This window comes from Malassezia sympodialis, genomic scaffold (assembly GCF_000349305.1).
Source record: "Malassezia sympodialis ATCC 42132 genomic scaffold, msy_sf_8, whole genome shotgun sequence".
Classification (NCBI taxonomy): Eukaryota; Fungi; Basidiomycota; class Malasseziomycetes; order Malasseziales; family Malasseziaceae; genus Malassezia; species Malassezia sympodialis.
Window position 1 is genome coordinate 158534 of NW_017387806.1, and position 22665 is coordinate 181198.

At 63.9% G+C, this 22665-nt stretch overlaps 12 protein-coding genes across 12 annotated transcripts; 5 read left to right on the forward strand and 7 right to left on the reverse strand.

Moving 5' to 3' along the window:
- Positions 1-7: 7 nt before the first annotated feature.
- Positions 8-1693, reverse strand: MSY001_1756 (uncharacterized protein; the record flags this gene model as incomplete). Its single annotated transcript, XM_018883572.1, has 1 exon — positions 8-1693. One exon carries the CDS (start codon positions 1691-1693, stop codon positions 8-10), a length of 1686 nt encoding a protein of 561 aa, XP_018740318.1.
- Positions 1694-1732: 39 nt separating this feature from the next.
- MSY001_1757 (uncharacterized protein) lies at positions 1733-2851 on the forward strand (the record flags this gene model as incomplete). Its single annotated transcript, XM_018883573.1, has 1 exon — positions 1733-2851. The coding sequence occupies one exon, from the start codon at positions 1733-1735 to the stop codon at positions 2849-2851; it is 1119 nt and encodes a 372-aa protein (XP_018740319.1).
- A 3-nt stretch (positions 2852-2854) lies between these two features.
- MSY001_1758 (uncharacterized protein) lies at positions 2855-4845 on the reverse strand (the record flags this gene model as incomplete). Its single annotated transcript, XM_018883574.1, has 2 exons — positions 2855-2879; positions 2930-4845. The coding sequence occupies 2 exons, from the start codon at positions 4843-4845 to the stop codon at positions 2855-2857; spliced, it is 1941 nt and encodes a 646-aa protein (XP_018740320.1).
- A 56-nt stretch (positions 4846-4901) lies between these two features.
- On the reverse strand, positions 4902-6563 carry MSY001_1759 (uncharacterized protein; the record flags this gene model as incomplete). The annotated part of the gene is made up of 1 exon (XM_018883575.1): positions 4902-6563. One exon carries the CDS (start codon positions 6561-6563, stop codon positions 4902-4904), a length of 1662 nt encoding a protein of 553 aa, XP_018740321.1.
- Positions 6564-8940: 2377 nt separating this feature from the next.
- Positions 8941-10079, forward strand: MSY001_1760 (uncharacterized protein; the record flags this gene model as incomplete). The annotated part of the gene is made up of 2 exons (XM_018883577.1): positions 8941-9567; positions 9591-10079. The coding sequence occupies 2 exons, from the start codon at positions 8941-8943 to the stop codon at positions 10077-10079; spliced, it is 1116 nt and encodes a 371-aa protein (XP_018740322.1).
- Positions 10080-10191: 112 nt separating this feature from the next.
- On the forward strand, positions 10192-11982 carry MSY001_1761 (uncharacterized protein; the record flags this gene model as incomplete). The annotated part of the gene is made up of 1 exon (XM_018883578.1): positions 10192-11982. The coding sequence occupies one exon, from the start codon at positions 10192-10194 to the stop codon at positions 11980-11982; it is 1791 nt and encodes a 596-aa protein (XP_018740323.1).
- An 8-nt stretch (positions 11983-11990) lies between these two features.
- MSY001_1762 (uncharacterized protein) lies at positions 11991-13198 on the reverse strand (the record flags this gene model as incomplete). The annotated part of the gene is made up of 2 exons (XM_018883579.1): positions 11991-13131; positions 13167-13198. The coding sequence occupies 2 exons, from the start codon at positions 13196-13198 to the stop codon at positions 11991-11993; spliced, it is 1173 nt and encodes a 390-aa protein (XP_018740324.1).
- Positions 13199-13395: 197 nt separating this feature from the next.
- Positions 13396-14475, reverse strand: MSY001_1763 (uncharacterized protein; the record flags this gene model as incomplete). Its single annotated transcript, XM_018883580.1, has 2 exons — positions 13396-13560; positions 13585-14475. 2 exons carry the CDS (start codon positions 14473-14475, stop codon positions 13396-13398), a joined length of 1056 nt encoding a protein of 351 aa, XP_018740325.1.
- A 296-nt stretch (positions 14476-14771) lies between these two features.
- On the reverse strand, positions 14772-16143 carry MSY001_1764 (uncharacterized protein; the record flags this gene model as incomplete). The annotated part of the gene is made up of 2 exons (XM_018883581.1): positions 14772-16072; positions 16101-16143. The coding sequence occupies 2 exons, from the start codon at positions 16141-16143 to the stop codon at positions 14772-14774; spliced, it is 1344 nt and encodes a 447-aa protein (XP_018740326.1).
- Positions 16144-16342: 199 nt separating this feature from the next.
- MSY001_1765 (uncharacterized protein) lies at positions 16343-17227 on the forward strand (the record flags this gene model as incomplete). The annotated part of the gene is made up of 4 exons (XM_018883582.1): positions 16343-16604; positions 16628-16721; positions 16746-17115; positions 17162-17227. 4 exons carry the CDS (start codon positions 16343-16345, stop codon positions 17225-17227), a joined length of 792 nt encoding a protein of 263 aa, XP_018740327.1.
- Positions 17228-17277: 50 nt separating this feature from the next.
- Positions 17278-19002, reverse strand: MSY001_1766 (uncharacterized protein; the record flags this gene model as incomplete). The annotated part of the gene is made up of 1 exon (XM_018883583.1): positions 17278-19002. The coding sequence occupies one exon, from the start codon at positions 19000-19002 to the stop codon at positions 17278-17280; it is 1725 nt and encodes a 574-aa protein (XP_018740328.1).
- Positions 19003-19115: 113 nt separating this feature from the next.
- On the forward strand, positions 19116-22665 carry MSY001_1767 (uncharacterized protein; the record flags this gene model as incomplete). Its single annotated transcript, XM_018883584.1, has 4 exons — positions 19116-19517; positions 19603-19706; positions 19807-20005; positions 20176-22665. 4 exons carry the CDS (start codon positions 19116-19118, stop codon positions 22663-22665), a joined length of 3195 nt encoding a protein of 1064 aa, XP_018740329.1.

Consider the following 22665-nt stretch of genomic DNA (forward strand, 5'->3'; position numbering starts at 1 on the left):
GGAACGGCTATGAAAAGGTGCGCAGGGGATCGCGCTTCTTGCGGGCAGGCTTGGATCGCGTATCCTTGCGTGTGCGGCGACCTGGCTTGTTCTTCGGGACATAACCCACGCGCGGCTCGGCGGGCGCGGTCTGACCTGGCATTGCAGCGATACGTGGCCGCAGGTACGTCGGCACATGCTTCATGTGTGCCTGTACGCGCGCAGGGTGCAAGGCGCGATCGTGGCGAAGATACTCGAGGTCGCGTGGGTTTGCCTCAAAGTGAGCTTGAAGGGCCTTGCTATTCAGAATCTCGGTCTTGATCTCCTGGATACGCGCCTCCTTGATGGCCGCCTTCGTCACGCTGCGCAACGCGTCGTTCATGCGGTAGCGGAACGCATTGACCTGATCCTCATCGTAGCGCCATGCCTGGATGCCTGCTGCGCCAACTAAGCCGGATTTGCGTTGATCTTCCTGGATAAGCGCCCATACCTCCTCGTCCTTCTTGCAGGTAGGGCATGAAAGCGACTTCTTCTGGCCATACTCGTGACGCGGCACGACGAAGCTGAGCGCAGTACCGGTATGGCCCGCCCGCGCTGTACGCCCGATGCGATGTGTATAGGCTTGCACGGAGGTCGGGAGGTCAAAGTTGATCACGCACGCCACAGCGACAAAGTCAATGCCGCGCGATACGCCGTATTCGCGCGAGCCGGCATCGCCTGAGCGGCGTTCGTCGGCGTCATGCGCATCCGTCGCAATGATATAGTCGTACTTGCCCTTATTGAACTCCTCCACCATGTGGAAGCGGCTGTTTACCGGCAGCTCCTCGTTGAGCACACACGTGCGCAGCCCAAACTGCTCGAGGAAAAGCTTGAGGCGGTAGCCGCGGTCAATATCATTGACAAACAGTAGGCACTTGCCCCGGATGAGCCGCAGCTTGAGTATAACATAGACTAGAAGGAATTTTTGCTCCTCTGATGTCTCGACATAGTACTGCGACAGGTGATTAGCGAGCGACGTGTCGTTCTCGAGACGCAGCACTACCGGGTCGCGCAGCACCAGGCCGCGCAGCGCACTCGTATCGTCGCTGAGCGTCGCACTCGTAAGGAACGTCTGGTGTGCACGAGCGAGGAAGCCCTCACGCACAATTGCCTGCACCTCGGCGTCGTGTCCGTACGACAGGATGAGGTCGGCCTCGTCGATGACAAGCGACTGCAAGCTCGTCTGCAGTGAGAGGTCGCCGGCCTGCAAGCATGCAAGCGCACGAGCAGGCGTCGCAACGACGACGTCTGGCTTCTCAGAAAGCAGCAGCTTTTGCACGCTGGTGCTGACCGCGCGTGCGACATTCGCCACCTGCACCACGTCACGACAGTATGTGAGCACGGCGCCCAGCTGGCGATGCACCTGTTCAGCCAGCTCGCGTGTCGGCACAAGCACGAGTGCGCGTGTGCCTACATATGCTGGATCAGAGCGTGCCAAGCTCTCCTTCTCCGCGAGAATCTTTTGCAGGATAGGCAGGCCGTATGCAAGTGTCTTGCCACTGCCCGTGCGAGCGCGCGCAACAATATCGCGCGAGCTGCCTCCCAAGCTCTGCTCGAGACTTGCCCGTTGCACAGGAGTGGGAATGCTGTACTTGAGCTCCGCGAGAGCGCGCAGCAGGCGCGCATCAAGGAGATGCGCATATGCCTGGAAGCCTGGTGCCCCGTCGGTCGCCATGGTCAAGCGCGAAAAAAAAGTGGAGACTCCTTTTGCCAAATGGACACATTTCTCGCGCAGCGCCAGCAGGCACCGCGCACGCACCTGGTTGTTGGCAACGAGGCCGGAGATCTCGATAGCCTGGCATGTGCCATTGCCTTTGCGTACCTTGCGCAAGCCAACGACAGTGCGCCATGGGTTCCTATTGTACAGACGCCGCGTGCAGACCTTGTGTTGCGTCCTGAGAATCTGCGTGTGCTAGCTCACTGTGGTATCGATCCTGCCCACCTCTGCTGCGTCGACGAACTGCCAAAGCTGCTTCCGGCGTCTACATGCGTCGTCCTTGTCGACCACAATCGCGCAACGGGGCCATTTCGTGATGCCAACGTTGTGCGTATCATTGATCACCACAACGACGAACACGCCCATGGCGAGGCGCTACGCACCATCTATGCGCCGGGCGACGCTGGCTCGTGTGCGAGCGTGTTAGCGACACACATGCTCGAGCGCTCCCGGGGGGTAGACCGCACCGTGGCGGACCTCTTGTACAGTGCCATTCTCGTTGATACCATCGGGCTCAGCGCACGCGCCGGCAAGGCGCAAGCATGTGATCTTGCCGCGCGGGACCTGCTCGCGCCAGCATCGTCATGGGCTCGGTCAGATGCCGCCGAGCTCTGGTTCGACACACTGCAGCACACCAAAAACGATGTATCTCATCTGAGCACATCTGAAAAGCTACGACGCGACTATAAGGCTTTCGAGTGCGCCACGCGCAATGCACCACGTACATGGCATATCGGCACAGCATCCACAACAGAGCCTCTGTCTGCATGGTCCCCCACGCCGCACTTTTTCGAGGATCTGGATGCCTTTGCACGTGCGCGCTCTTTGCATGCTCTGGTGGTTCTGACCAGCTACGAGATTCCGGGCGGCGAGCATGCTACACTGGCGCGTGAGGTACTGTTCTACGTGCCGGCGACGGGCATCGCGAGCGGTGCACCTGCGCTGGCCGAGGCGCTTGCGGCTACGCACACGCATTTTGTTGATCTAGTGCCACTCGACGTCGCCACGCCAAAGCATGGATGGGCGCGTGCATGGACGCAGCGCGACGTGCGTGCATCGCGCAAGCAGCTGGTGCCTGCGCTGCGCGATGTGTGTGCAAGCGTGGAGCAAGCCTAAAACTCAAAGCCTGCGCTGCGGAACTCCTCTAGATCCGTACCGACCTGGCACTTGTTGGCGAGGTCAAACTGGTTCAACATGACCATGACGCTGCGCAGTGTATTCCAGAGACCCTGACTTTCTTGGACGTGCGCGAGCATGGGTGTCGGCACAGTGCCGGGCGTGTCTGGTAGGGTCTGCGTGCGCTGCAGCGCGAGCGCCGAGAGCAGATGCTCGGCCGCCTCGTGGTGCGCGCCGAGGTTGAGACAAGATACACTGAGATTATAGATCGCACGTGTGAACGTAGGACGCAGCTCGAGTGCCTTGTGGTACGCTTCCGTCGCCAGCTCAGGGTTCCCGCCATTCGCCAGTGTTGCACCCAGCCGGTTCCATAGCTGCCAGTCGTCTGGCCGCACTGAAAGTGCGGCACGGAAGCAGTCGCGGGCCTGCTCGTAGCTCGAGCTCGCGTAGAACAACAGTCCCAGCCCAATCTGTAAATCAGGGTCTAGGCGCTGCTCTGCTGCGTCCTCGCGCACAGCCTTGAGGTACAGTCCACGCACATAGTCCAACCGCGCCCACGGATTCCTCTGCTCGTCAGGCAGCGTCGGAAACTCGCTGCTGGATGCCATATGGGGATGCGAGCGGGCGAGGTAGCGCAGCAGCGTCTCGTTCGCTGCTTGATCGTATCCCTCGTTGATGTACGATACGGCCAATGACATGAGTGCCCCGACGTTGCCCGCGTCGAGGCGCACCGCCTCCTCGAGCGCCTGGATCGCCTTGGTCTCGTGCTCGTTCATTGCATGGCACTCGCCCAGCTTCTGCCATGCGCGCGAGCGCTCCTCATGCGTGAGCTCAATCTCCCCCTGGGCTGCTGCGTCGCGCAGCGTTGCCGCTTCGAATAGCAGCGCTGCATCCGTGAGACTGCCATTTTGTTCGACGAGACGCATTCCTTCAGCGTACGGTGCCGCATGCGACACATACGGATTGTGGGACTCGTACTTGTACGAGCCCAGCGTCGGAAAACCACGCTCGTCCACGTCGTTCAAGTGCCGCCGCAAGGCTGCCTCGTCCTCACCGAGCCCATCGAGCTCATTGTGTCCAAACTCGCCGTAGCCTAGACCTCCGCCCGGATGCATCATGCTCGCCGCGTCCTCGTCGGCGACAGCCTCCATCAGCTGCCGCTCCCATTCGGCGAGGTCTTCGCGCTTGTCCAGCAGCGACGTATCTTTGAGCGCATTCCACAGCTCCTCAAAGCGAGGGTTTTCGTCATGGACTTCGTCACGAAGGCGCGCCTCCATCTCACGTAGCTCCTTCAGCTGCGCCTCTTCAGAGAGTGCATCGGTGTCTGCCTGGCTAGGCGCCTGCGCCTCGGTTGCCGAACTCTCAGCGGCCTTGCCTTTGCCTTTGGTGTCCGCCGCCTCCGCTTCCAGACGGTCAAATTGTGCCTGCCACTGCGCCTCGTCTAATTCCACAAAGCGATTTGAAACCTGCTCGCGCTCGAGGCCCGCTGGCATCAGAGGATGCGGCCCCATGCGCAATCCGGGCATAGGGGCGCCCGGGCCACGCAGGAAGGACGCCTCGTGCGGCCGCGGCGCTTGGGTGTGCACAGTAGGGCGCACGGGCGCGACACCTGCACCCATCGAGTGGAACTGCTCGCTCCAAGCGCCGCCGACGTGTGGCGCTGGCCGGTGCAGCTCCTGCGCCCAGGCATGGGCGCCACCGGCCGGAGCGGGTACACCGAGGTCCCGCACCGCCTCCATCTCGGCTCGCATGGACTGCATATCAAACGGCGTAGATGCTGGATCGCGCCCACGCAGGAACGCCTCCATCTCTGGCGCACCACCCCGGGCGCCTGCGGGCTGCGTGCGGAACGCGGGACGAGATGCGAGTCCGGTCGGTCCCTGCATTGTATCCTGTTGCAGCGAGCGGTCTGTCTGCGCATGTTTGAGAAATTGCGAGAGCTGGTTGTTCGATGCCGAGCACTCGGCGCCAGACAGCATTGACGAGAACGCCATGCTTCGTTGGACAAGGGGGGGCGAGCGCCCCACGGGGTAGAGGAGGTATCACGTGACTACCAATGCGCGAAGTCGCCCCAGCCCCCCGCACGGCCGCCGCGTGGATGCGCGGTGGGCGCGCGGGGCGCGGACGGCTTGGTACGTAGAAGGCCTGCGAGGCCGTGTTCATCGTTCTGAGTGAGACGATCTGTCATGCTCAATGGTGCAGCGTCGGTGCTGTCTGTCGAAGTGAGGCGTGTGCCGAGCCTGTTGTGAGTCGAGTCTACGCACCATGTCGTCCTGTCCTCCTCGCGTTTCCGACGCTTGGCGTCGCGACGGACTTTTTCTTCATCATCGGGGTTTTCGCGGCGGTGCCTGGCATCGCGCTTTTGCTGGTAATCATCAAACGGGTCCTCAAAGACGACGGCCTCGAGGAGCTGGATGGGCCGGATCGGGCGCTCGGTGCCGGGCTCGTTTGGCACGCGCTCCAGGGCATCAAGAACGCTATACGTGCCTGATGACGCTGTATCGCTCACGAGATGACCAAACACCGTGTGCTTTGCGTCCAGGTGCGGCGTGGGGCGGTACGTTACAAAAAACTGCGAGCCGTTGGTGTTGTACCCCTTGTTGGCCATCGAGAGGGCACCGCGGTCCGTGTGCCGCATTGCGGCTGGAAGGCACAGCTCATCGGCAAATGGCTTGCCCCAAATCGACTGGCCTCCCCGCCCCGTGCCGGTGGGATCGCCGCCCTGGATCATGAAGCCGGGAATGTTGCGGTGGAAGATGGTGCCGTTGTACGTGCCCTGTCGGCACAGCGCAAGAAAGTTGTAGCATGTACGCGGCGCCTTATCGCAGTGCAGCTCCAAATTCAAAGCGCCAAAGTTGGTCTGCAGCCGCACGAGCCCCTTGGCTCGCGTCCGCGTGATGCTCTCGAACATGACTTCCTCCTCGTCCACAGCGAGGCGCTCTGTCTTGGTGCGTGGCGTGAGGCCAGACGAGGTAAAACTCGCCGCCGTCATACCTGTAGAGCGGTTCGTCATGCGCGTGCGGGGGATATCCGCCGGCGCCGCCGCCGCCGCAGGACGGGTCTCAGATGCTGCCCGGGCCTCTTTCTCGCGCCGGATCTTTTCGATAAGAGCTTTGGAGCTGCCTGTAGCAGCCGCATTCACATCGTCGCCAGTCGCGTCCCTCTTGAGTGTGAGCTGGTGCTTCACATGGTGCATGTCCTGCATGCGGCGCTTGGCCGGGTCATGGGGGTCCTGCAGCGTGAGAATGTCGGCCTTCGCAAACGGCTCGTCTGTCACGAGATCACGCAAGCACTTGGTCTTGAGATTCAGCTGCTGTACTGTGTCGTACAAGTATACATAGCCGGTCGGGCGGATCGCAACGAGGTGGCTGTGGTCTGTTAGCTCACGCAGCGAGACGGGGTCCTGCCACGTGCCATCGTCCTTCTTCGCGATATGCAGCAGAATTATATCGTCCAGGGACGCAGGCTCACCTGTGGCAGGACTCACATGGTACTGCTGCACAAACGCCTCAAGCGTCGCGCGGTCACACACCAGGCCGTCCTGCGCCAGGCACGCGGGCTCCGTCCATGGCTGGTGCGTAATCGCACACAGATGGAACGGCACAATCACGCTCTTCTCTGTACGCATACCCGTCGTCGCACCATGCTGTCCATACACTCCGCTGTACTCAGACGGCGTAATGAACAGCTTGTCGTTCGTACCGTGCCCCATTGCCGTCGTCGCTCGCGGCCGACTTGCAAGTGGAGGTCCGCGTCCTCCAGCGATGCTCCTGGGGCTGCTCGTGCTGTGCGCGGCTCATGTGTGGGCGAACACCGCGCTGGAAAACGTAGGGCCTCTCCTCTGCGGGCCAACAGCCGCACCGGATGCGTGGGTCCGCTGGTACGTCGTCCCACTCACACAGGCCGGCCTTGCACGCATCATCCGTGCCCCACCGCGCCCACCTGCCCCTTGCGGGCCCCTCTGAGTTTGTGCTGTATCCCGACTTGTCGGAGCGCTGGCTCGAGACATATCTGCCTCTTCCTACACGGTGGTCTTGGGCGCTAACGCAAAGGTACCAACTGCGCATCTCGGCGCCCGCGAATGTATGTTGAGCACACTGATGCAGATACTCGCCGATGTGGATCTCGATGTACAGGCTCCTGGCCCATCCACGCCTCTTTCGGAGGCACGTCCATGCTCTGTGCTTCTAGCCCGCATCACTGTGCACCCTACTGGTGTGCGTGTCGCTCCACACCCCCATGCACGCTCGTGGCTCACACGAGCCGCTGAGGTTGCCCTCGGGTGGGCTGCACCGCCCGCGATACCTGCGCCCGCGGCGATTCCGATCGACATCACGTTTGAGCGCCTGTACCTCGGCCTTGTGCCCTCGACGGCCCTGCGCATGGCGTCAACCATGCTCGGCGTGCTCACCGTCCTAGCCATAGTCCTCGTTCCCCTGCGCCGCCCGCGGCAGGCCTAAGTGGAGGCTGTGGCCCTCGAGCTCCTTGGTCCGCGACGGGTGCGACGCTGGACGGTCATGTCCGCATCCACGTCGCTCTTCACCCTCAAGCCGGTTGTGCCGTGCGTGCTGCCGAGTACGGGTGAGCATGCTGGCTCTCCGGCTGACCTCGGGCGTGCGATGCGATGCGTGAGCGTGCGCCATACGCACACCTTGGTCGGCACGAGCGATGGCGCTCTGCACTATTTTGTGTCGGAGAATGCATCGTGGGTGTGGCGCGCGAGCGCGAGCGTGTCCTCGGCTGGAAGACCTGTGGAAAAAGTGCTCTTGTTCGAAGAGCTGCGCCTAGTGGCCGTGCTGTGCGATCATACCCTCACATTCCTTACGTTTCCCGACCTTACTCCCGTCCGCAGCGCGGCCCAGCCGCCGATTCGCGGCGTGCTCCAAGTCATCACGGATGAGGCTGAAGTCGATAGCGGTGCGTGGACATTTGTAAGTCTGTGCGTTATCCGGCGGCAAAGCCTGCTCCTAGGTGTGCTGGACCACTCGTCCTGGCGCGTGATCAAGGATATCCCTCTTCCGCGCGACGCGTTTATTGCGCACCGATACAACGAGAGTGTATGCTTAGCCACGGCCTCCGAATACGCGCTCGTTGACCTCGAGTCTGGCGCTCTCCAGCCCATCGGCCTGCCCATCTCGCAGAGCACGCAGGTGAGCTCGGCCAAGACGCGCCCGTCAATCGTGCCGATTCCCGCCTACGGTGACGAACTTCCGTGCTTCCTGATCACGTCGCACTCAGAAAACGGCACGCTTGGTGCGTTTGTTCGCGCGGATGGCGAGCCGACCGCCCGACTCCTTGAGTGGCCCAGCCACCCACGCGCTGTTGTCGTCGACTTTCCCTATGTGTGTGCACTCTTGCGCAACGATACCATCCACATTCACTACCTGCCGACACTCTCGCTCGTGGAGACGCTTGCTATCGACCCAGCCTGCGAACCGCGCTTTCTCGTGCCGACAGCGGCCAATGAGCACTTGTGCGACGACCGCCCCGGGCTGCCCACAGCGCCGCTCTCGCCAGGCACAGCGCCAAGCACGCTGCCATCGGACGCATGTGCCCGCACTGAGCCCCCCCGGGTGCTCTTTGGCGGAAAGCGCACATTGCAGAGCCTTGCACGCTTTACGCCTGGTAGCGCCTTCATCCGGTGCGCACGCGCCGGAGAATGGCGCGCTGCACACGCCCACCTCGCGCGAGCGACTTCCCTGGATGACGAGACACGCGCTGCATGCATTCTCCTGGGCCTGCACTACTTGCACGAGGGCCTCTTTGTACAGGCAGCGCCGTGGCTCGTACGGGGGCAGCTCGATCCACGCCTCGTGCTCTGTCTGTACCCCGACTTGGCACCATCCGCCCCCCACACAGCCACGCTGCCGCAGGCGGCCGCGGGCTTGTGGGCCGCATTGCCGCCCTCGATCGAGGCGCTGCTCCACGAACACCTCGCCTGGAACTATGCACCAGATGTGTCACTCGACGATCCTGTGGTGCGCGATTTGCATGCAGCACTCATGCGGCGCGCCGAGCAGATGCTCCTGCAAATTCTGAAGGCGAGCGACACACGGCGCGGCGACGTTGCGACAGCGCTGTGCCAGCTGATGTTGCAGCGCGATGCGACAGAGTCACTCGCGGCGCTTGAGCCGTACCTTGACACCTGCGATATGGAACGCACTGTGCCCATGCTGCGCCGCACACATCGCTACCATGCGCTGTGTATGCTCTATTTCCGTCGTGCGCGGCCAGCCGAGGCCATTGACCTAGCGCAGCAGCTTCTCGGTGGCACCGTACGCGACGAAGTGGATGGCCCTGTACCACTGCCGGCGCTCGCATCCTATGCACCCTCACTACCGCCGGCTGCGCGTATTGATCTGGGCCTTGTGCTTGCACGCCACGACCGTGCATGCGCACTCCACGTACGTGTCTCTTTCTCACGCCAGGTTCTCCGCGATGTGGACTTTCTTGCGGTCGAGGCAGCCCCGGCGCTGCGTGCGATTCAGGAGGTGGATGCGGACCTTGCTGCGGCGCTCCTTGAGCATGTGGTGCTCTCGGCGCCGCTCGCTATGCAGTCACTGCACGAGGCGCTCCTCACGCAGTACCTTACGGCGGACGACGTCCCAACCCGCGCCAAGCGGCAGCACCTCCTCGCATGCTCGCCCGCCCTGGATGAGCGCCTGGTTGACTCACTCGAAGGCCGGCCTGTGGACCAGGCCATCCTCCTCAGCAAGGTGCGTACACCACTCTCACACAGGCGGGTCACTACGAGCGCGCACTTGAGCGCCTTGTACATGCGCACGAATTTACGGCGGCGGAGCGGGTATGTGCGGCGGGCCGCGTACTCGCGCCGTGGGACGACGCGCCGCCCGGCTGGGAGCGGCTGCTGGCCCTCGTCCCTGCGGCGTCCCTGCCCGCTAGTGAGAGCGTGCGCATGCGCCGCGCACTTCTCGACCTCTATATGGACCCCGGTGCATCGGGTGATGCATTTTGCGCGCCGTGTGCGGCCCTGCTCCACGCGCATGCGGGCGAGTTTGCCCTCGAGTCGGTGCTGGCCGCCGTTCCGGCCCACTGGCCCGTGCAGGCACTCACTCCGTTCCTCGTGCGCGCGCTGCGCAGCGTGCAGCATGCCCGGCGTGGTGCGAATGTGGCTAAGGCCGCCGCATTCAAGCGCAGCCTCGACGCAGCTGAGCTGCGCTGGCGCGCGGTGCGCACGCTGGGCGGCCTGGTCGAGGAGCCCTCATAGGATCACGTGCAGGTTTGCGGTGGCGGGCGCCGTGCGTTGGGAGCGCGCCGTTTGCCACGCTGGGACGCATAGTTGGCAAGCCTCGATGCGGCCGTGTGTGCTGCCGCGAGCGATGTCGGCGGTGCCGACGCTCTCGCTGACGCCACTCGAATCGCTCCTATGTGGTCTGCTGGACCATGCATGCCGCTGGATGAGCGATGTCGATCCGCAGGTCGAGTGCGAGGGCCGGACCTACTCGTTCTCGCAGCTGTGCCGGCCCAATGAGCCGTCTGCGCTGCGCTGTGAGGCGCGCATTGCGGGCGGCTGGGTTCGCGACAAGCTACTCCAGCTGCCCTCGCACGACCTCGACGTCTCGCTCTCGACGCTTACGGGCCACAACTTTGCGCTGTTTCTCCAGGCGTACCTTGCCAGCGATGCGTTTGCTGCGACGCCCCTCAAAGCTACGATGGACGCACACGCACATGGTGCCACGGCGATCAGCCACATTGGCAAGATCGCTGCGAACCCGGAGCAGAGCAAGAACCTCGAGACAGCGACGGCGCGCGTGCTGGGCCTCGACGTGGACTTTGTGAACCTTCGCAAGGAAGTGTATGAGGGCGGGAGCCGCATCCCGATCATGTCGTTTGGCACACCGTACGAGGATGCGATGCGCCGCGACATGACCGTCAACGCGCTCTTCTACAACGTACACACGCAGCGGGTCGAGGACTGGACCGGCCATGGCCTCGATGACCTGCGCACCGGTCTCGTGCGCACACCCCTCGAGCCTGCGGCTACGTTCGAGGATGATCCATTGCGCATACTGCGCTGCATCCGCTTCGCGAGTCGCTTTGGCTACGCGGTGCATCCGTCGATCGTCGCCTGCCTAGCCGGCACCGAGACGCCCGAAGCGCACACGCGCGCGGAGACGCTGCGCGAAGCGCTCTCACGCAAGGTCAGTCGCGAGCGCGTCGGGATCGAAGTGGACAAGATGCTTGCGGGCCCCGATCCTCGCCGCGCCCTTACTCTGCTCGCCGAGCTGCACCTATACCCGGCCGTGTTTCAGCCGCCGCCGCCCATGTCTACGCAGCTTACGACAGCGGATGGCTCGCCGACGCATGCTGCGCCAGAGGCGCCTGTGCTTGTTATTAGCGCATTTTTCGACAGCATGCTGCGGTCGACGGAGGCGTACGCGTCACTGTACACGCGCCTCCCAACAAGCTGGCTCGCGCACCTGCGCGACGGGCGGAATGCTCGGGCAGTACAACGGCTTCTGTGGTACTGCATTGCGCTCCTCCCCCTGCGTGGCCTCCGTGTGCCGCAAGGCAAGCACACCGTGTGGGCCGGTGTCGCGACGATGGCAGTGGGCCTCAAGTTGGGGCACCGCACGACCAAGGATCCCGTGCGGAACCTGTACGAGGCCGCGGACCTATTGCACGACCCCTCGCTGGAACGCTTTGCGCCAGAGGGCGTACTCTCGCGTCGCGCACGCATTGGTCTACTTCTTCGGCACTCCAGCATCACGAGCCCGGCGCTCGAGGTGTCCTTGCCGAATGCACTTATGGCCGCGCTGCTCGTCGAGCTTGTTGCCCTGGTGGACGGTCCTGACCTGCGGCGCGACGATGCGGCGCGCGTCCTGGATACGTATGCGGCCTTTTGGACGTATGTGGAAACCGAGGGTCTCGCCGCGTATGCCCAGTCCAAGCCGATCGTCGATGGCCAGCGCATCGCCGAAGCGCTCGGCTGCGAAAAGCACCTCATCAGTCGGTTGCTGCCATTTGCCGTGGCATGGGAAATCGATCACGAGCATGTCGCTCCCGCCGAGCGTGTCGAGCAGTGTGTGCGCGACCTGCAAGCGGCGTGGAACGATGGCGAGCTGGTGCCCGAGGCGGAGCGCTCGCGTGTAGTCAAGCGGAGCAAGTAATACGTAGACTACACACGACAAGCAGGCAAGCGGTACAGCTGAGCGTCGTCCCAGAGCGCGTGGCGATGGGCATCGATACTCGCTGGGTCTTTGGTGTCGAAGCAGATGACGCATGGGTCGAGCGTGGGCGCCGCGGGCTCGTCGTGAGGATCGTGGTATGGCGCCACGAATGGGTGTCGCAGGCACTCCTCTACCGACATGCGCTGGCGTGGGTCCATGCACACTGTATGCTCAAGAAAGTCAATCACGTCGGGGTGCGCGTTCGGTAAAAGCGAGCGGAAAGGCTTCTTGGGAAAGTGGGGGAGGCTATGCACGTAGTCAATCGCTCTCTCTGCGCACAGGCAGGCCATCGAGTCGACTGAGTCGGTGCCGAGGACGCTCAGGATGAGTGTCATTTGGTGATGATAGTCCTTGCCCGGAAAGAGCGGCTGCCCGGCAAGCATCTCGTACAGAGTGCACCCCACGGACCACACGTCCACTGCCTTGGTGTACGTGCGGCTCGACAGCATGATCTCAGGCGCACGATACCAGCGCGTGGCGACATACTCGGTGAGCTGCATGTCTGAGGAGCCGGGCGGCCGCACCGTGAGGTCACGCGCAAGGCCAAAGTCACAGATCTTTAGGTCGCAATTTGCATTGACCAGCAAGTTGCTCGGCTTGATGTCGCGGTGCACGACACCTGCACTGTGGATCGGCTTGAGGCCGCGCAGGATCTGGTACGTAAAATACTGCGAGTGGTCGAAGCTCAGTGCCTGCGTGCGCAGGACGCGGTACAGGTCCGTGTCCATCATCTCCTGCACGAGGTACACGTCCTGGTACGTCGCGCGGTCCCCGGGGATCACCACGTCGACGAGTCGGATCACATTATCACACGCATCGTTGTCGTGAAAGAACTTGAGCAGGCGGAGCTCTCGTAGCGTGCGCACTGCGAGCAAATGGTGCTCGAACGGAGCGACGCGCTTCACCGCGACGCGCAAGCCCGTGTTCCGGTGCACGGCCGAGAACACGACACCATAGCCGCCCTCGCCAATGATAGACTCGACGTGGTAATAGCGGCCCACATCTTCGCGGGCCTTGCGTACGGTCAGCGCGCGACGATCCTCCTTGCGCGACTCGGTGCGCTGCGCCAGCTCGCGTAGGTGCGTCACGCTGAGCCCCGACCTGCATTAGCGTGCGCGGCGTACCTGTATTCCTCTATCTTCTGCACAGCAGCCATTTCAGAAGTCAGCTACAGGGGAGTCATACTAAGGCGGGTTAAATAGCCGCCAGCGCAGCCCGCCACAAAGGATCCAAGCGCTGCGAGGCATGGGCAGGGGATTAGGCAAGGATGGCCTCCACTCACACAATGAAAGAGAGCGCACGGGCCCCGCAGATGCATGCAGGGTGCATCAATGACCATAGACGTTCGTGGGACTACTGAGTTTTCGCCTGCGCAGCCGCACGCTGTTGCTGCTGCTTCTGGCGCATCTCAATAAACAGACCAGCAAACACCACAGCGACACCGACCCACTGCAGCGAGCGCAGGTGGTGCTTGTACACGAGAATGGAGAGCAGCATCGTGAACAACTTGCGCGTGACCTGATGTAAGGACTTTGCACGTACCGTAATCGAAACAAGGGTCAGGCTGCCGAAACGCTCGAGCGTTTCAAAGATGGCAATCTGGCCAAGCGCACCAGCCATGGCATAGCCAAGCACGTCGCGTGCTGCGTCAGGGTGGCGCATAAGGAACTGGCAGCCACTCACAAGCTGCGGCGTCCACGAAAGCTTGGGCGTACTAATACCAGCCATAAGCACCGCTGCAATCCAGTGGGGATGAACGAGCGACGCAAGGAGCTGGCGCGCATGCACTACCAAGTAGTGCACAAGGCCCTCCGGCACAAGGAGCGCCGTCGTCATGTAGGTCGCCGAAATGGCATTCATGACGAGCATCATTTGCGTGCCTGACACGGACGACGCATACGTCGCAAACACCTCGTCTTGTGTACTGTTAGTCGCACCATCGAGCATAAGGTGGACGGCAAGCAGCGTCATACCCAGGACACTGTTGCCATGAGCCACTGCCGCTGCCTTCTTCTTGCCAAGCGCCATGAACATCCACACGCCGACAGTCACGAGGGCAACGACCACATACTTGTACGTCGCAAAGTGCCGGCGGTACAGCAGTACATTCATCACAAGCACCGGCACGAGCTTGCTGGACTTGGCCAACGTAATGGCCGGGAACGACAGGTGACGCAGCGCCACGAGACTCAGCCACGACGCAGTCGACTGCAGCGCTGATACCAGTAGGTATTGCTGCAGAAGGGGCGAAACGTAACGAGAAAGACCCGTGAGGCGCTTGCCCGCCGGCAGACGGCCACGGGCCACGAGCGCACGCTCGCAGCCGCTGGGCGTCAGCACGTCAAGACCAAGGCGTTGTAGCGTGCCGCTCGACTGACCGGCCGGCACGACGACACGACGGCGACGGTACAGCAGGTAGAGCGATGCGGCCATGCATGAGCATAGCGCCTGGATGGCATTGAGCATGGCACCGTACGTGAAGCGCTCGCTCACGCTGAACGGGTCCAGTGGGTCGTCGCCAGTGCGGTACGTCGTGCTAGTGACTCACGTTAGCGGCGCAACGTACTCTTCTCTTGTAGCAAGCCCCATACAAGGAACATTGTATAGATGGCAAGCGCACAGGCCACTAGGGGCACAAGGCCCTGTCGCGATGACATGGCGGACGGCTCGTGCGTCACCTGTCGGACGGGCGGCGCCCGGACGCTGTGACACGTCACGTGGAGGACTGACTATAGGAGAGTGGAACGCCAGCTACGCTCGAACGCCTTCATGTTGCCGTCGCTCTCGACGAGCTTCGCAACCAGCGCCTCATCGTTCGGTACCGTCCAGATTGACTGCTCGCGGTGCATGAGCTGAAGGAGCGACGCAGCTTCAGCGCGGTCCAACGGGCGGCCCACGTCCATAGGCACAAAGTTCGACGCCGTCGCATGCGCGAGGTGGGTATCCTGGAGCGGGGTGTAAGCGTGCGGCTCAGGCACGCGCGTCGCTGCGCTCCTGCACGTCACCGTCGCGAGCAGCCGCTCCCACGGCACTGGGGCGCCGGGCTGCATGGCGCCGCGGCGCAGCGCCGTCAGCAGCTCCGCCGAAGGCGGGAAGCTGGCGTGCGCTGAGCTCATTGTGGCGAGCACAGCGCCGCGCTGGACACTTTGCGGCGCAGCAACCACAAGGGACAGGAGCGCGCGGGGAATGGCCAGCTCAAAAGCTTGGAGCGGCACGTAGTCAGGGTCACGGTACAGGGACTCGCGGAAGAGCGCCTGCACGTCGTCAATGGCCGCGAGGAACGGCACCTCCGTCTGCGTCGTGAGCACGCGGAGAGCATGTTCGAGTGCGCGCTGCTGCACCACGGGGCTCGCGCCGTCCTTCGTAGCGGCCTTCAGCACTTGATCGAGCGGCGTCTTGTCAGGGAACGAGAGCGTATCGTCTAGCTGTACGGCCGTGCCGGCGATGCGCGGGAGTACTGCGGCATTGACGCGGAGGAGAGCCTCGAGCAGGCCGTGTGCGAGGGTCGGCTGCAGATACGTGGCAAGGGCCTGGGAGTACGCATACGGCGCGGACGAGTTGATGAGGTCGATGGCACGCGGCACATACAGCACGGCCCACTCTGACTCGACCGCGTGTGCGACAGCCTGGAGCAGGTACGTCGACTTGCCGCAGCCCGGCTCCCCGATCAGCAGGTGACGCGGGGCAGCATCGTGCTGCTCCAGCCTGCGAACGAGCTCGGCGGTCGTCGCACGCACCATCGAGCGCGGACGCGGCTGCAAGGACTGCTTGCGCTGTAGCTCACGGGGCATACCAAACGCCTGGAATGCCGCTTGAGCGCGCTTCGACCACGCGAGCGGCTCGCCGGGCGGGCTCTGCAGAATAGCCGCCGAGTCCAGCGTCGATATGTCGCTTAGGTCGGGCACCGGGCGGTAGTGGGGCGACGACTTGGACAGCTGACTCGCCGAGTCGACGCCACCCTTACGCAGGCCGCCTGTGCGGCGCTCGCCCGTGGCTTGGCCACGGCGCACGGCAACCTTCTTCTTGGGCGCTATGGTCAGTCGCAAATCGTCACGCACCTGCCGCCTTAGGCGCGGCGAGTACGACAGCAGAGGTCGACATGGCCGCTGCCTGCGCGCGCGGCGCCAGCACCGGCCGTAGAAAGCTACCCACTCGGAGGGCGTGCATCGCTCGCGGGCTCGAGAAGAAGACGAAAAACGCGTGCGACCGGGGTTTCGTGCTGAGTCAGCAAGCGGCTCGAAGCCCCCGCTCACGCACCGCCCTGTCACGCAGCTGCGCACGGCTTGCGGACCCTGGCACCATGAGCTTTTTCAATTCGCTTGGGCGCTCGATGGGCATCGCGGCCAAGTCCAAAGGGCGGCCCATGCCTGCGTCAACGGTCGAGCAAACAATTGATGTGGGCATGCCTCCCGCGGACCCATCGGGCGTGGCGCCAGGCACTATGTCGAAGCCGCTGTACCTGTGCCAGCCCTTCGTGCGGAGCACGTTGATCAGGGGCTCGTTCCGCACGATTGTCGCGCTGCCCAAGTATGTGCACCCGTACGAATGGATTGCTATGAACTGTGCGTGCGCCCAGCTGACCCAGTGTTTGACTTCTTCCACAACCTGAATCAATTCTGCGAAGTGATTGCCGAGTCTTGCTCGGCGACCGCGCATCCCACCATGTCTGCTGGCGTAGGGTACGTGCCGTGTGCTAACGCCAGCCTGCACTATACCTGGGTCGACGTGAACCGTCGCCCGATCCACCTGCCCGCGTCGCAGTACATTGACTATGTGATGACGTGGATCCACCGCCTTCTGAACGACGAGGCCGTCTTTCCCACTCAGCCCCTGCGCGAATTCCCGCCCACGTTCCTGACAACTGCTCAGCACATGTACAAGCAGATGCTCCGGGTGTTTGCCCACCTATACCATGCGCACTTTCCGCTACTGCTGCACCTCAGCTGCGAGGGTCATATCAACTCGCTCTTTGCGCACTTTCTCGTGTTTGGCAAAGAGTTCCAGCTTTTCCAATTTGCTGAGTTCAAGGGCGTCGGCAACCCGGCGCTCGGCGCGCCGGCATGCCTCGGCGGTGTCGGCGGGCCTGACCACCCGGCGATGGAGACGCCCGGGGTCCAAGACATGGCCGCCGCACCTGTCGGCGCAACCGGCGAGCCGCAGCCCTACCCCGGCGTGTGCGACTTGATCGAGTGCTGGGTAGAGCGCGGCATCCTTGCCCGTGATATTCTCTTATAGCTACGTCGATGGCACGGAGGGCGAGGCGGGCGACGGCGCACCTGTTTGCCCCGCGCGCTTTTTCCGCGGGCGCGCCGACCACTCCTGGTCGCCGTGGCGGTCCCACGTCTGCGCCGGCTCCTCCATCGTAAAGTCTAGCAGCTCGCTCTTGCGTGCGCGCCCCTTGGGCTCGTCGCTGGCGGTGCGAGGCGAATACGGCAGCTTCTCGTCCTCGAACGCGGCGCCGTTGTGGCTCGTCGCGCGGCCGTACTCGCTTTTCTTCCAGAAGATAGGCTTTTGGCTTCGGACAGCATTGCGCATCGGCTTCACAAACGCGCCCAAGTTCTCGGCGCGCTCGCGGTCCATGTCGTGCTCCTTGTCGTAGTAGTACCAGCACTCAAGTGGGTTGCCGCGCGTGTCTTTGCCAGGACGCTGAATCTCGCCAAACATGGGCGTCGTCTTGAGCTCGTCTTCCAAGCGCTCGTGCCACGCCTGCCGTGCCACAGAGGCCCAGCGCGCATCCTGCGAGTGCCAGCCAAGAATGCGCTCGCCATGGCCGGGCGCCCGGCTCGAGGCCTCCTCGCTCGCGATGGTCCGCGACGAGGGGCTAAAAGCAGCGGCGCGAGCACCTGCCTCGCCACGCAGCATGCTCGGCGTGGACGCCAGCACACTGCGCACGGCCTCACTCGCAGAAATCGTGGCGGTGCGGTGGAATACAATGGCTCCGGCCAGGAGACCGCCGAGGTCATAGGTCGGCGCCAGGCGTGCCACGAGTGAGCGCGCCTGCTCCAGCAGTGCTGCCGCCGAGTCTTTCGCCGACACTTTGGTCGCCGTACGCGGCGCACTAGGCTCGTCTTCCGGCGACGATAGCCACAGCGGAGGAGAGTACACGCGCGGCTCGGGCGACGTTCCGCGCTCCGGCTCAGGGTCTGGCGACGCGTCCCGATCGTTGTGCCAGCGGGGCGGGCTCGACGGCACATTCAGCGCAGGCTCTGCATCTGGCGACGGCGCACGTGGGATGGCAGGCTGCACACTTTGCACGGGCTTGGTGGGCGACACAGATGTAACCGAAGCGCGGGCAAGCGTGGGGGGCGTCGCCCGCTCCGTCGTCGCAGGGGGGGTATCGACATGGACGGTAGCGCCGAAAAAGTCAAGCGGCGTAGTACCGGGGAGAAGGCGCACCACCTGGCCCGGACGCAGGCGGCGGCCCTGGACCACGAGTCCATTCTGTCCGAGGATGCGCACGACAAATGTACCTATTGGCGCGCCATTTTGGCCGGCCAACTGAGAGAAGGGCACCCAGCGGAGGAGCGCATGCACGCGGCTCGCATGCTTCGCGGACTCGGGTAGGCAGACAAGGACGACGGGCTGTGTGCCAAGGAACGCAGGGCTCGCAGCCAGCTGTGTGGCGCGCTCGGTGTCCTTGCACCGTCCAAAAAGGTACGTGTGTGTATAGCTGGCAGATAGCGACGTCTCTGCCGCATCCATAGTGACGATACGCGGCGGCTCGATGTTCTTAAGACGCATGGGCGTCGTGCGGACCGGCTTCGTCGGCGAGCACCCGCGGCGGCTGGGCACATCCATCGGCGCGTCGCGGGGCGGCGAGCTTGGAGGAGGCGATGGCAGACGCTCTGTATGGGCAGGGCGCCCACTCAGCTCCGACACTGTCACCTTCTCCGGAGGGAATGCCACATCATGGTCCGACGACGGCGCCGGCGTCGCGAGCGAGTCGCGGGTACGCAGCATGGCGGGAGGAAGAGCGGCGCACTTGTCGGCACGCGCCGCGCCCGCGTCCTAGGCGCGCGCGGCGCGTGCCTAGCTGAGTCAGCAACCTCACCTCCACGCTCGCGCTCGCTACGATGGAGGGGGGGCCTAGCGGAGCCGCGGAGCCGCGGCCGCACGAGACGCGCGAAATCGAGCCTGTACCGGCGCTGCACGAGGACGTAGCAGATGGATCTGAAACAGACGAGGAGGAGCGTGAGCGCCGGCGCAAGGAGGCGTCAGCCGCAGCACTCACGCTCGAGATCGTGGGCGACCTACCGCATGCTGAGGTCAAGCCGCCGGAGAATGTGCTATTTGTCTGCAAGCTGAATCCTGTGACGCGCAGTGAAGATCTGGAGCTCATTTTCTCGCGTTTTGGAGCGATATCGAGCTGCGAGGTCATGAAGGATAAGAAGGTACGCACGTGCTACTCACAACAGACGGGCGATAGTCTGCAGTACGCTTTTATTGAATTTGAGGACAAGGCATCGGCAGAACAGGTACGCTGCTGCACTAACACAGGCCTATGTCAAGATGCAGAACGTGCTCATTGATGACCGCCGAATTTGGGTCGACTTTTCGCAGAGTGTCTCGAGGCTGCATGGTGTCTGGCTCAAGCAGCGCGCGCGACAGCAAGGCCGCTCGGCTGAGCGGCATGCGCCTAGAGAGGCGCACTCGTCGCGAGATCGGTATGAGCGAGCCCAGTCGCGATCGCGCCCGAGCGACAGAGACCGGGCCCGTCGCGACTACCGGTCTGAGCACCCCCCTCGGTTGCGGCACGATGACGAGCATCGCTCTCGATCGCGGCGCTACGATGACCACCACTCACGGTCGCGCCACGACGACGACGATCGGTCTTGGTCGCGCCGCACGCACGACCGGGGCAGCGGGCGCCGGCACCGCGATGACTGGCGCAGCTCGCGCTACGACGAGCGCGGTGCACGGTGGCATCGGTCTGCGGACGCCGAGGCCGACCGGTGGTCCCATAGTCGCCCCCGGCGGGCGTCGCCGTCCGATAGTCCCTAACGCGTGGTGCATGCGATCGGGCGCCCGATCTCCACGCCTTCGCCTCCGATTCGGATGCGACGGTGGTTCGCGTGCGTGGCACGGGCGCGAGCCGTGGCCGCGAGGCCCTGCACGGCGCGCCGACTGCACCAGACACGCTTGGTGCAGCAGGATGCAGGCGTTTGTGTTGAAGCGCTACGCAATATTGGCATTGTGGCGCACATTGACGCCGGCAAGACGACTCTGACAGAGCGCCTCCTGCACTTGACGCACTCGCTCAGCCTGCCAGGCCTCAAGCCGCCGCCGGTGCAGGCGCCTTACACGGCGCCTGGAGATGTGGACACCGGAAGCACGGTGACCGACTTTCTCGAGGAGGAGCGCGAGCGGGGTATTACGATCCAAAGTGCCGCGGTCGGGCCCGTGTGGTGGGCGAGTGAGCAGCTTGACCAGCACCTGCAGCCGTCGGTACCCAAGCAGGCCGTGTCCATCACTCTGGTCGATACGCCGGGGCATGTCGACTTTGGGATCGAGGTCGAGCGCACCGTGCGTGTCGTAGACGGTGCGGTCGTCGTGCTGGATGGCGTCGAAGGAGTCGAGCCACAGAGCGAGAATGTGTGGCGCCAGACGAAGCGTTATGGGGTGCATGCACACCTGTTCTTCATCAACAAGCTTGATCGTGCCGGCGCGTGCGTCTCCCGCTCGCTGCGCTCGATCGTGGACCGGGGCCTGCATCCCCGTCCGGCACTGCTGCAGCTCCCAGTGTATGCATCGCAGGCGCCGGACGACGCTGGCGATCTATCGAGATTCAAGTCCGACGACCCGCTGATTGGCGTAGTGGACCTGCTGACGATGGAGCTCGTGCGGTTCGAGGGCGTCGCCGGCGAGCACATGACGCGCGTGGCGCTGGAGGAGCGGCATGGGCCGCTGTATGCGCGTGCGTGCGAGGCGCGCCACGCACTCGTGGAGCTCGTGTCGTCGCTCGACGTGGACCTGCTCGACCGTGTGCTGGAGCTGGACGACCCCGCCGCGGCCGCCACCGAGCTGCCGCGCACCGCGGTACATGCGGCCGTACGCCGCTTGACGATCCAAGGCGAGATCTGTCCGGTACTGTGTGGTGCGGCTGCGTGCAATGTCGGCGTGCAGCTGCTGCTCGATGCGATCGGTCTGTACCTGCCGAGTCCCCGCGACCGCCCGCCTGTGGATGGCACACTGCTGCCAGACACTCCGCGGCGCAGTGCGACGACGCTCCCGCTCGAGTCGCGCAGCACGGCTGCGCTCGCATTCAAGGTCGTGTGGGACAAGCGTAAGGGGCCAATTACGTTCGTGCGTGTGTACGCTGGCACACTGCAGAGCGGCGCAACGCTGATCAACACGACGACGCACCAGAAGGAGCGCATTGCGCGCCTGCTCCTCCCGTATGCGGATCAGTACGTCGATGTACCTGCGCTGCAGGCCGGGCAAATTGGCGTCGTGCTAGGCCTCAAGGACACCCGTACTGGCGATACCCTCGTCGACGCTCGCAAGGGCGGCGGCGGTGCGCCGCCGCACATTCCACCGCATGCGTGGCACACGCTGCGCCTGCGTCGCGTGCATGTGCCGCCGCCCGTGTTTAGTGTCAGCGTGGAGCCACGCAGCAAGGCGGATGAGGGGGCCGTGGCGGACGCGCTGCGCATGCTTGTGCGGACTGATCCTAGTCTGCATGTGAGTGAGGGCGGTACGGGCACCTCGGCGCAAACGGTGCTGAGCGGCATGGGCGAGCTGCACCTCGAAATCGCGAAGCACCGCCTTGACAACGAGTTCCATGTGCATGCGCACTTGGGCCATGTGCGTGTGGGCTACCGCGAGACGCTAGCGGAGGGCATGTCGGGCCATGCTACGGAGCGCCTGGACCAGGAGCTGGGCGGCAAGCCCGCGCGATTCGGCGTGCAGGTGCATGTGCGTGCACTGCGCGATGATGAGCCGGGTCAGGCGCGCTTCGGCGGCAACGACGTCGTGCTCGATATGGGCGAAGCACCGCCGCTCGTCTTCGACGCGGGGCGCAGCCTCGAGCAGGTGCTTGCGCAGGCCATGCAGGCGGCGCTCGTGCGTGGGCCGCTGAGTGGCTACCCGCTGCAGGGCTTGCACGTCACGCTGAGCGGCATCGAGGCGCATGGCACCGAGCTGAGCACGCCTGCGGCCGTGCGCGTGGCCGTTATGCAGGGCCTGCGTCGTGCACTGGGCTACGCCGTGCGCCGCACGGCCGGCGAGGCGGTGCAGGGGCACACGCGGCTGATGGAGCCCATGATGCGCGTCACCATCACAGCGCCCGACAAGTATGCGGGCGCCCTAGCCTCCGATGTGACCGTCGAGCAGCATGGCTCGATCATCGAGATGGTGCATGAGGGTGCGGAGGAGACAGCGTCGACTACGTACGAGGTGTACATTCCTGCGACGGAGGACGCCGAGCCGGCGGGGCGGACCGGCAGCCCAATGCGGCTCGAGGCGCTCGTGCCCCTCGCACGGATGATGCGCTACAGCACACGACTGCGCGCGCTAACCGGCGGCACAGGTACGTACCGCATGGAGCTGCATGGCTTTGCCATTGTGGCGCTGGAGCGCGAGCGTGCGCTGCTGCAGGCGCTGGGACGCCTGCCGCGCTCATAG